The 11626-nt window shown below is 39.5% G+C and overlaps 1 protein-coding gene across 9 annotated transcripts in view; it reads left to right on the top strand.

Moving 5' to 3' along the window:
- Positions 1 to 911: 911 nt before the first annotated feature.
- cdin1 (CDAN1 interacting nuclease 1) overlaps positions 912 to 11626 on the top strand; it is a 51492-nt gene continuing 40777 nt past the window's right edge. The window contains exons 1-4 of one of the 9 annotated variants that reach the window (XM_067478721.1): positions 1096 to 1155; positions 1285 to 1314; positions 1442 to 1566; positions 10946 to 10991. In XM_067478721.1, coding sequence (XP_067334822.1) covers positions 1466 to 1566; positions 10946 to 10991 — 147 coding nt within the window. In that variant the 5' untranslated portion in view covers positions 1096 to 1155; positions 1285 to 1314; positions 1442 to 1465. Of the gene's footprint in view, positions 1156 to 1284; positions 1315 to 1437; positions 1567 to 10945; positions 10992 to 11626 lie in introns of those variants that run through there. The other 8 variants (XM_067478722.1, XM_067478720.1, XM_067478719.1 and 5 more) reach the window with 8 other exon arrangements.

The following is an 11626-nucleotide window of genomic DNA, read 5'->3' as shown; positions in this document are numbered from 1 at the left end:
GGTAAATCAATTAGGGTTGACTGAGGTTTAGCACTGTTCAGAGACTAATTACACAATAATGCCATAGTAAAATTATACTGATCTCAAGGGACTTATTTGACAAATTAGCTTTTAAAGATTGATCTGCCATCTACAGACAGAAACAACCATGCATTTCAGAAGTAAAAAACAAACAACAAACACAACCATTAATCAGTTATTTACATCTAAAAATATTTCTATCAAATTCAAGCAGTTTGGCGTTAGATGTAGCAAATCTGTCTATCTTTAAAATTCTCATGTATTCTTGACATATCTTCAGTACTCTAGATTATCATTACAGGTACCATTTACATATTTTTGTTTTAAGCAAAACCTTAAATGGTGAGTCAGAGGTTGTTGATGATTCTGGGTCTCAGTTGACTGGAATCAGTCCGCAAACCATTCTTGCAGGTTGTGGGAAATAATTAAGGAAAGCCATGACTGGTATTCTCTCAAAGGCAAAATTCGTGTAAATGGAAAAATACAGTCTGTATGTAGACCACAAAAGCTTTACTTATGACTTCAAGATACCAGACACAAGGAATCTTGAAGGGAAATACTAAGTATTTTCATTAGTGGGCTTGGATTTGAGGGCCTACATCATTTGCCCTGTTGGCCAGTCACTGCTGTCACCCTAAATTAATGCAAAACATAAAAGTTACAGAACTGACAATGATGACTGTTAAACGAGTGACAAAACTACTCGAAGTGAGTGGCTGCACTTGCTGTATCCTAGTTACTGTACTACATACACATCCTGAAAGACGCCCCTCCTCCCCCTCATTGTGCCTCTTTCTCTCACTCACTCTCACTCTCTTCTCCCCGGCCATACAGTTTATGAATTAAGAGGATGTTTTCATGCTGAGCTAGAAAATATGCGACGATTGTCTATCCATCTTTAGTACATGTCTTTATATATATCGCTTGCAGCCGATGAGTACGCAGTCAATTACAGTGAGCAGCAGTTTTGGCTGGACCCCGCCCACTGGATGATAAGGAACCTATCGGCTGCTGGTATACTCAAATCTGGGAATAATCAGCCAATCAACAAGATCCTCGCACCAAGGTGATTTCTTCAACTTCCTAGCGGGAAGCGGCTATCCGGTAACTGTCGTGAAGTAGCAGGAATATATGGTAAAGAACTGAGTTACATGTAATTGTTTTATCCTAAAATTTCATATTCGGTAATGTGTTGCATATAGTAGGCATGTCGTAATCCTATAACGGTGGGACTAACTTCTTTACCTCGTCATATGCTTTCAGTGAGTCGCGATAGCCATAACATTAAGCTAGGTTTGGTTAGCAGTTTAGACAACGTTACAGCTGTTTTTGACAGCTGTCGGTCACGTTGTTTGCTTCTCCAAAACAGATTGCTACGGTAACATCTGTTCATCAAACTCTCACCCTGTTCCTCAGATAGATACAGCAGCTAGTTAAAGCAAAGATGAGACTGTCCCGAGCTGAATATAAAGAGATTGTGAGATGGACTGACCAACTGAGACCCACCCGCCAATGCATGAAGATGCTGAAGGAGCAGTTTTCAAAGTAAGCTTCTGCACACTGGACTTTTGTGTGCTTCCATTACACGTGTAATCTATTGGGCAACGGATTAGCTAATGCAGATGTTTTTATGTCCAACACAAAAATGCAGTGTATGAGCAACTCTTGCCTTTATACATTATGGTTCAGTTGGTCCAAAATGTGCAAAGTAATATTTTTGATATTTGGGAAATACTATCAGCTCATGAGAGCAGGTTAAGGTACATTTAGTGATGACTATGTATATAACTATCATCTATCTATCTCTATCATTTTTCTTATCATCCCACAGCATCATGTATTTTTCCTGTTTCTCTTTTTAAACTAATAATACATGTAATTTGTACAATCCCATTTAATTCACTTCTTATGATCCCTAATTAATTCAAAACAAGTTTCAGCATAGGCTTTCCCCACAACATTAGTCAAGTGTTTGGCCATGCACCACCTGCACATCCAGAAATCGAAGCGAGAGGTTAATGGTTGTGTTTGCCTTTCTCCTTGACACTGAAGGCCCTCACTTTATTGAACGTAACATGTGTAATCCCCCAAGGCCACTGGGACACCATGGCTGATCCTGTCGAGGTCACTTACAAAGTCGGATGTATTTGGAGCTTCCTACTTGCATTGTCCCCTAATCACCAATCTTGAAGAAGGTATTGAGTCCCCAAAGGGGAAATAGCAGAGCTTGAGCTTGCCTTTGTTCTCACTGACAGCATTTTATAAAATATGTTACGTGTACAAGGTATTTAATATCTTCTTTGTTTAGGCACAAACACTAGGGGGTCCTTCTCGTGTTTATTTTGAATTTCCTTTCTCCCTATGGTTTCTTAATCCAAGCTGTCCTGGTAATAATTAAAGATAAACATATTCTAACAATTCTGCACGATCGCTTTCTCCTTAAGGTGCTGGCTCCTCTGTTTAGTCTTGCTGGTTATTGTTGTTATTTCGTTCACCATGACCAATCTTGGGGAGGCCCTTGCTCTTTAAAATCCCTGAGTCTCGTCACTGGGCCTGACAGACAGGCACGGCAGCAGTGTTTTCACAGCCTGCGAAATTATTCTGGTTGTCCAATCAGCTGAGCTGGGCTCTGGAAGGTTAGTGATTGGACTGGCAGGAAATCAGGCTCTTAAGACATAACATATCGACTAGGCCATCCATCATCTCTTAGCATGCGCTCAGGCCCGGCAGTCAGCCACCCCCACCCTACACCCCTCTTGTCCCCTCGGACTGTGTGGGAGCCCTGCCACTGCGTAAATATTGGCGAGGCTGGGCCTGGCAAGGGTGGGGTGGTGGACAGCCCAGCATTGAAGTGTAGAGATTTAATAGCCCAAGAGATAGAAAAGGTATATGGATATAAAATCATTTCACATTGCACGGTGTGATTTTACATATGATGCTAACAATGTTGAGTTAACTGTAGTTGCATATATTGTCTACTGGAGTCATGTTGGAGACTGTTATAGTTTTTGGCAGGGGCATGTGCCATAAATGGGAGCAAAAAGTTAAGTACTACAAAATATACAGTTTATATATATTTTTACAACTGTCCATCTAGTACAGTATATGGAAATGTTGTGCAGTTAATGCATGGAAATGCAAGCTGATAGTACTTAGCATTGATTCTAGACTATAAATCTTTATATTTAAACGTTATATTATAATATAAATGTAATATTATACATTCCAGACTTTATGCATAATCCTATTGTGATGATGTAATGGATTTTTTTGTGATAATGCTGCGGACAATTAAAGTTTTAAAAAGGGAAAAAAGACTGTCTGGTGTAAATGCAACAACTGCATCCAATACACTGTTATATTGAACTTTAGGTTGATTATAGCACATGTGAATTTCAGTATTTTGATCTACATTGATGCCTCATAAGCATTTTATTAATAACCTTACCTTGGTTTTAACTATATTTCCCAGCCATTCTTTTGAAATTAAAACAATTTAAGTTCCAGTAATTTAGATTTGTAAGAATAGCCATTATCCTCTGTCCCTGGGTGCTGAGCTAAAATGCATTTTATAGTCATTGCTTTTTATTGGGCACACAAAGGGAGGACATTTTCAACTTTGAACAAAATTAGTATTATATACCATTACAAGGTAATTTTCATGGAAGGTCTGTCAGTCTTTCTGTTGTACTATGAGTATGGGTAGTGGGAGGGGAGAGGGAGGGTTCTATAGACAGATAGAAAGAGAGAGATTGTGATGTGGAGTCCTTCATCTGTAACGGCTGCATAACACAGATGTTGGGAGTCATCTGTCAGCCTGGCCTCACTTGCTGGGCCCGAGCTGCTCTGGGGGAAAAAGAATTGGACACGGTGCTGTCACTTTTTACCCCCACTCACAATAGAGGGACATGCAAATATCAACCCCCTTTCTTGCCCTCTCTTCCTTGCCCTCCTCTTAGCCAGCCATGGTGTCCTGTCTGCTATCTGGACCGCGGCTAGGGAGCAAGAAAGGGTGGGAGGGCTCATCGCAGGCCAGTACGGGGGAAAATGTGACATCGGTCCCATCAGGTCCTCCTCTTGCCACATATTAGAATTGGAAATGATGGGCTGCTCTCCGAGGCCTTGCCTGGCTTCCCTTGGGACTAGAGGGGACTCCAGTCCTTCCACCCTTTTTCCCCAGAGATAGTCTGTGTAAGGCCGGCGAGAAAAAGAGGGAGGGAATGTAAGAGTCCTGTGTCCTTCTGTGCTATATTATGAATGAATTTGGATGTAATGATTATCCCCCCTCCTCTTTAAAAAGCCATTCAGCTCACTCCTCATATGGCTTTCACAGTCATGAAATTAGGAGTGTGTGCAAGAAGGGGCAGATGCCCCTGTTTTGTAAAATGCTTAAAGAGTAAAGTGTGAAGCATCCCTCCCCTCTAAACACAACCAGTGCATCTCTCTTCTTCTTTTCTCACACACACACGCACACATGAACACAGCCACGCAGCTCCCTGGTGAGGAGTCCCTGAACGTTTTTCGAATCGGGCCCTAATGTGCCGTTTTCATCAGCACTGAGGCAGGCTGCAATATGGTGCTTGGGCTCGCGCTGGGAATATGAATGTTGATTAAGCATGCGTTCAGCCTTTTGAAATTCAGAAGAAGTGTCAAAATAATGGATGTTGAGCAAATGTCAACCATTTGTTAATTTCTCTGTTATTTGGGATTTATCTAGCATGATCTTTGGAAGGAAAGCGAGGGGCAGGGTTGGCCATTGATATGGTGATTTTTTTATTTATTTTTTTGCTACAGATGCTTTGTTTTTGATGGTAATATCGCCACTTAGAATAGAGCTTAGGGACTTGCTCATTGATTATTTATTGTGGCTCTTTTTTTGTTTGTTTGTTTGTTTGGTTTTAACATGCTGTTTAGACCTAAGGATTTGGTAACAGGCACGATGCATTAAACAGGTAAGCTCTCTATACAATTAGTTTAATTTGAGTTCATCAGCTACAGTATAAATGTCAGACTTGGCAGATTATGGTTGTTCTTTGAAGAAAAAAATAGTTTCAAAATTGATTGATTTATGTCAGCTTATCTTTTACAATGCTGGCCATGTTGTGACTTGTTTTTAATTTAATTTGTATTTTTTTAGGAGACAGTTTGTACATAATATGATTCTTGATATAGTCTAAAAAACATAACATTTTGCAAATCATAAAGTTTTCTTATCACAATTGTTGATTGTGGTGTTTGCCCACTTTGTCAACTGAAAACATTTATTTTCATTTCACAAAGCTTTTTTTAAACCATTACTGATTCTGAAGATTCTGAAATGGTAAATATGCTTTTTTGCAAGCTGTTTTACAAGAAGGGGATCCCAGACATGTGCCAGTTGGGTTGGTTGTAGCTTTATTTTTGATTTCTTCTATGTCTGTGGTTTTAACAGTGTTGCACTGTTGCAGCACTTGTGAAGGTAGAATTCGTCTGCTGTTTTGTAACCTGGAAGTGGCAATAACATTACCCCAAGACTGATCTAGTGCAGAGGCTGTGGGGGCAGCCCCAATGGCCTCCAGCACACAGCCTCTCACTTCTGGCTGCCCATATTGAACAAAACACAAACTGGCAGCTGGGGCTTAGAGGTACAACCCTTGATGGTTTAGAGGCTGGCAAACTAATTCCACAGCTTTATGTGGCTAGATGAGCATTGGTAGGGTGAAAGGATGAATGAAGTGTAAGCAGAGAGGAGAGATGTAGAAAGAAGAGAGGCTGTGCTGAGTTTACAACTTCATGTCAGGCTAAGGAGTTCATGAATAATAGATGCAATCAATTACTTGATTAGGAAGCCCAGGAATGACTACTTCCTCTTCATATCGTCGGGACGTTGTCCAAGCATACTCTATAGATTGTAAAGCATTTTCGGCTCATTGGACCAAAAAAAAAAAAAAACACTGAGGTAAGCAGCCCATTGTTCAAGTTAGCAGTGGCCTAAAGTGATTATTAGGGACACTACCTTGAAAGTTAAAACTGTGGAGGCTAGATTGCTAGACAGAATGAGCTGTTAATATTAGTAGAAACAATCATGAGATATTGAAAGGATGCCAAACATATTGTGTGCTGTATTTGGTGTGGCATGAGTTTTGTTTCTTAGTCCCCAAAGCCATAAACACACAGAGGGAAACATGCAGCATAGAGTACTACAGTCGGGCTGAGCAGCTATGCTAGAATCTCTTGCCCCAGGTTCTCTTAGCATACTGGGATCAATTGCAGCAGAAGAATGAAACAAATTGCCCAGAATGGTACAAGTTTCCCAGGCATGCTTGGGGGACTGAGCAATTGGTCAGTGTAATGTGTTTCTGTGCCAGACCAGTGGACGCTCGCCACTTGACAGATGACTTAGACCTCATTTTCAATTTTCCACGAGAGTTTGCAGAAATGGCAATGACACTAATTACGCAACAACAATGGAAATGCACCATAATGGTTATAACATGTTTGTTTCTGTCACAGACACAGTCATGAAGATCTTTCATGAGGAATCACAATTAGTGGTGTGATTGTGGGATCTTTCCCACTCTTTTTGCCACCATTAAAAATTTTCTGGCATCTCGGGGCACCTCAGCAGACAGAAATTTTAAAGATTGTAATAAAGTGAAAGGGGCTTGGTAAGGGTCATATTTTTTTATCTATTAGGACAATAGTAGGCAGCCCTGTCGTGCTTTTGCTGAAGCCATTTCTATCCACAGTCCCCTGCAGGCTTGTAGGTTTTCAATGGCCTTCTCAATTGAGGCAGTGGAATAAGGGTGTACTTTTGCAGTAGTCAGGCTTTTTTGCAAATACTTGTCAGATTATAAATATAGAAAAAAGCATGATTTGCTCTTATTTTTAGGCTAACTAATGCAAACATTATAAAATTAAACGATGTTCCTTTTTTTACAGTTACGTCAGATATATAAGCGACACTTGCACTGATTGAAATAGAAGGCAGAGCTTTCAGTAGTTTTGCAGGAGAGAAGTAAAACTAATTTAAACTGTAAACACGTGTGCTCATTGTGCAAGTATTTGTTTGAAGCTGCATGACACACTGGGATTTGTGTTTGTTTCTATCTCCTGTCAAAATATATCACATTTATACATTAGCGCGTAAAGATTTTTTTTCCTACACATTTGTTTTGCTGCTGATGACGGTAAGCTTAGCGGAGAAACAGATGTTAGCATTTTGCCTATCAGCATGTGTAATTAGCAGCATTTGCATATCCAGAGTGTTTAACCCACATTCAGCTGCTTTTCACTTTATAAAATATTGATCTATGGCAAAGTAAATGCTTTATACATTGTTGTCAGCAGTGGTGGTAAAATTAAGTCCCTAGATGAAATACATTTATTTTTGCTATGTTAGGAAAGCAACTGCTAATAATTATAGTTAGAGTAACAGGTGATAACTATGTAAACTATTAAAAATTCCAATTTCTTTTCCTACACTTGGTATAAGTAAATCATATCATCCATGCCTCTTCCCAAAATACCTTAATCACCATTAGTAAAAATATGTGGTATGCCTTAATTAGCCAGTTCCATGCCCTGAAGAGTCACACCATGCAACACTCTCTGCATGCAGATCCACCAAATGGTAAGTACTGTCGCAGCATATGATACCAATGCCATTAGCCAGGTGGCTTTCATTACCTAAATTACAGCTATTGTTTATAATTAATTATTTGTAAATAGGAAGATTCTCCATATAATTGATAGCTTGAATTTTCCCTGTATCTCCTATTGATGAAATTGATGGGAATATCTAGCATTTTTGCTGCAGTGTTTTCCTGTATGCTAAGAGTCTAATACAGTGTGAGAGCACAAGGACACAAGGCAATTCGGCAACTCAAACTTGAGTTTGTCAGGTTCATAACCAGTGGATAGTCTACCTTAATAGAGCCTAAAGCACTGACCAGACAGGCATACCAGCTCAGTGACAAAGTGAAAGTCCCTAATTGTTTTTAATTTAATCTGGTGCTTTACTATTTTGGGTGCCAGTGCATATTAATGCTCTGTCTTATGTTGTAAGGAAGGGTAATTAGGTTGAAAGTGAATGATTCCCTAACCACTCTTCTGTCTCCCGACCTTCTGTTTCCCCATGTTCTAAATTATATCCGAGAGGGGTGCTTTTTCTATTTATTTCTTTATTTTATTTTTTTGGTTTTGTTTTGTTTTTCTCACACAAAGGTCAATTTAAGGATGCACTGCAGTGTCACAGCCTCTTTCAGTTCTTTGCAAACTAGTAAATGTCACTAAATCATAGAATGCAACCAAAATGTGGTTTAATAAGGTTTAATGGAAACAAGTTTACCTAATCTAACAATTATTTTGAAGTCAATTACGTTATTCTAACCTTTTAGTTCTTTTAGGGTCTTTTAAGTTTATTTGTTGTAACCTTATTACCAGTAGACAGCTATAGAAATAACACAGATTTTAGGAAAGGTCTGACTCTTTTATTTTTATTCTTTTTGTAACATTTTGGCCTGTCATAGAACTAGAAAATGTTTTATACAGAGAGTAATCTGCTGCTCATAATGTAAATTATTCCAAATAATAGAAATGGAGAATAATGTATCAAGTTATGGAGAGCTATGGCATGGACTTTTGTATCAGTTTATTTTTCACTGAGAGATGGATTGAACTCCTTATGTGTTTCTATTATAAGGAAGGGAGGTGAATGTATTGCAGTAAAAATGTAATGCTACTACCATTGTAAGATTGCAGTTGGCACTATATTTTAGCTTGAAGTGAGCATACTGGGCCCAGGAGAGCACAGGTTGGATATACATTAATGTAAAGCTTGCCATAACTTACTTTTAATGTCTGCTAAATTGAAAAAAGGGACATCATACAACATGAGCTCAGTGTAAAACTTGACAGACTCAATAAAATGCAGACAACTCTTGGGTTGGACCCAGTTATGCCCTCTCATCTCCTTATATAGCACTCTTCTTATAATAATAAATATTATTTTATCTCACAATATTTGGGTTTATTTTTATTAATGTAATAATGTTCTGCAGTTTTGGAGCTTTTGCCCAGTTTTTATGTCAGCAGAAACTGATTGAGGTAGGAAAGAAAAACAAAAGTCCCTAAACTTGTTAGCATTTTTGAAACTGATATGTTTTCCCAGATATTAAGAGCAGTTTATTCTGCTTTAAACTTAACAGGGTAAAGATTTAGCAATTAGGCAGTAATCATGCTCATTATAGAAAGTAATCCATTTAAAATCTAACAGATGTCGGTTCGAACGGGGGGATCGTGATGGTCCCATGCCAACAATAAGGCTGTAATGTTGTTGAAATGCTCAGGTGCAAGGTTGAAGTGTAGAAGAATTTTTTTCCTCCCTAAGTGTCCACATGTTGACAGTTGACCATTTAATGGCTCACTTAATTGCAGTGGCCCCTTTGTCCCCAAACATCATTGTAAATTAATGCTGTGTTTTGTTTTTCTTTTCTTTTTCTTTTTTTTTTCCCTCAGTTTCCTTTATTTTGTATGTGTTCCCCTTCTCCTTCAAACATTTGGTCCCTCTCTTTTGTAACTGTAATATGTGTTTTTACTTGTCTGTCTGGTGAGTTGAGAATAAATATTTGAGAATTAACTGGCCTCTAGTCAGAGCAATTAAACTACTTAAAATCTAGCATCTTTAGCCCAAGACGGTGACTTTAGTAGAAGGCGTCTGTATAAACTGCTAAACTATTCCAGTGGTTGAAATGCTTTTATTAAGATATGGTCACAGGCTAAGACACCAGACAGAAATCAATGTTTGAGATTCCAATGGCTTTGTTTACAAGTCACATGATTATTTCATTGCTTATAATGATTGATGTTCATGACCTATGTGGACTGTGAATATTTCATTGCATATTAGAAGCTCCAGCTTCTCGTCAGAATTTGCATACCATTCTCAGGTGACTTGTAACAAAAAGTCTATTAAATTTAACAATCAAGTGTACTAAGAGCAGGATGGGAAAGTGTGTACTGAGCCATTGGAGACCATCTCATGCTGTGTGTACGTGTACTTCTGCTGTGTTTGTATGTTTTTTTTTCGGTGGAGGTATGTACCATTCAATTAGAATAATATCTGTCATCGCTTTAAATATCTTCAACTCAAAGGGTGCTGTGGGGTTTTGGGAGGCTGTGAGTCCCTGTCGGTGCTGCCTGTTTTCCAGGTTTGTCTCACTGCCAGGTGTTTGACATTGACTGGAGCTGGAGATGAATGTAGCTTATGGCAACCCATGGAATTGACCGACTCCTGGGACTCCTAGCTTCCTGCAGTGAAAGTTTCCATTTTCAAAGCCCGTCAGTTGCAGTGGGAGGATTCCAGAACAGCCCATATGCCAGCACTGACAGTGAAGCAGGAAAACTTTCTCCTATCCATTTATTGCTACAGCACTTGCACAGTACAGACACTCACAGTGGTCACCCTCATTGCAAAATGACATCTTCTAAACCACAAGTGCAATTGCTAGCAAAAGCCATGTTCTCATCCCTCAGCTTTTACACTTGGATACTATCAACTATTATTTTTTGAATGTAATGAATTTGTTTTCAGTTTTTTTTTTTTTTTTATACTTTAATTAATTGCAATTTTATTTTCAGCCCAGACTTCTTACTAGAGAGAGAGACAGAGAGAGAGTATGAAAGAACACGAGTAAAGGATAAAAAAAACTATATTTTTCTAATCTCTCATACCACATAAAATCTTGCCCTTTCTGGCACCCCCACGCCATCGTAGCAGGAATCCTCTGTCAGAGGTGTTCATCTGGAACAACTTTGCCACACTTGTTTTCATGTTCTTTTAGATTACAGGGCAGCTGGCCCCAGCTTTGAAGCCCCCCCTCTCCCTTTGTCTCTCTGCAATGCACTCTGGTAATTAACTTTGTCCTTCTTTTATTTGTTCCAGTCACTCGCAGTCCACTCTTCTGAGCATCTTCTCCCTGGAGTACCAGGTTAGAAGTTTTCTTCCTTTGTGAGCCCTGACAGGTGCCTAATTGAATGATGAATGTCCCTTTATTTCTTTGTAATTGAACTGCCAGCTCTCTGATTGGTTTGGAGGATGCCCCCCACCATACCTCTGTTTATTTCAACCCCCCTACACACACACACACACACACACACATACACGCACACACACGCACACACCTCCACCTCCCCTCTCTTCACGTTTTCGTTGAGGGCCCTTGCCTGCCTGAGCCTCAGTGGATGTCTGCCAAGCCTTCCCATCCATCTGTCTAATAACATCTAGCCCCTGCTTATTTGGTGGACCTGTAATAAATTATGCTAAACCATTATTATTCTGACAATAATAATTTCCCCGTGTAGTGCGGCTGCGTGTGCTAAATGTTTGCTGACTCGCACTGTCACTGCTGCTTTCCACGGCTGACAGCGGATGATGATAAATGGCCGCTGCCGCCAGTGGCAGAAGGCAGCACAGGCACAAAATGGAGTCATTTATCATCCCCCTGACAGGTGTCAGTCACACTGCCTGTCTCTGTGGAATTACATTTTGTGTGTGTGTGTGTGTGTGTGTGTGTGTGTGTGTGTGTGTGTGTGTGTGTGTAGTAGTAGTTTTTAAATAAGTTGT

This window comes from Channa argus, chromosome 16 (genome assembly GCF_033026475.1).
Source record: "Channa argus isolate prfri chromosome 16, Channa argus male v1.0, whole genome shotgun sequence".
NCBI classification, from domain to species: domain Eukaryota; kingdom Metazoa; phylum Chordata; class Actinopteri; order Anabantiformes; family Channidae; genus Channa; species Channa argus.
This window is presented reverse-complemented; position numbering and strand designations above follow the sequence as displayed.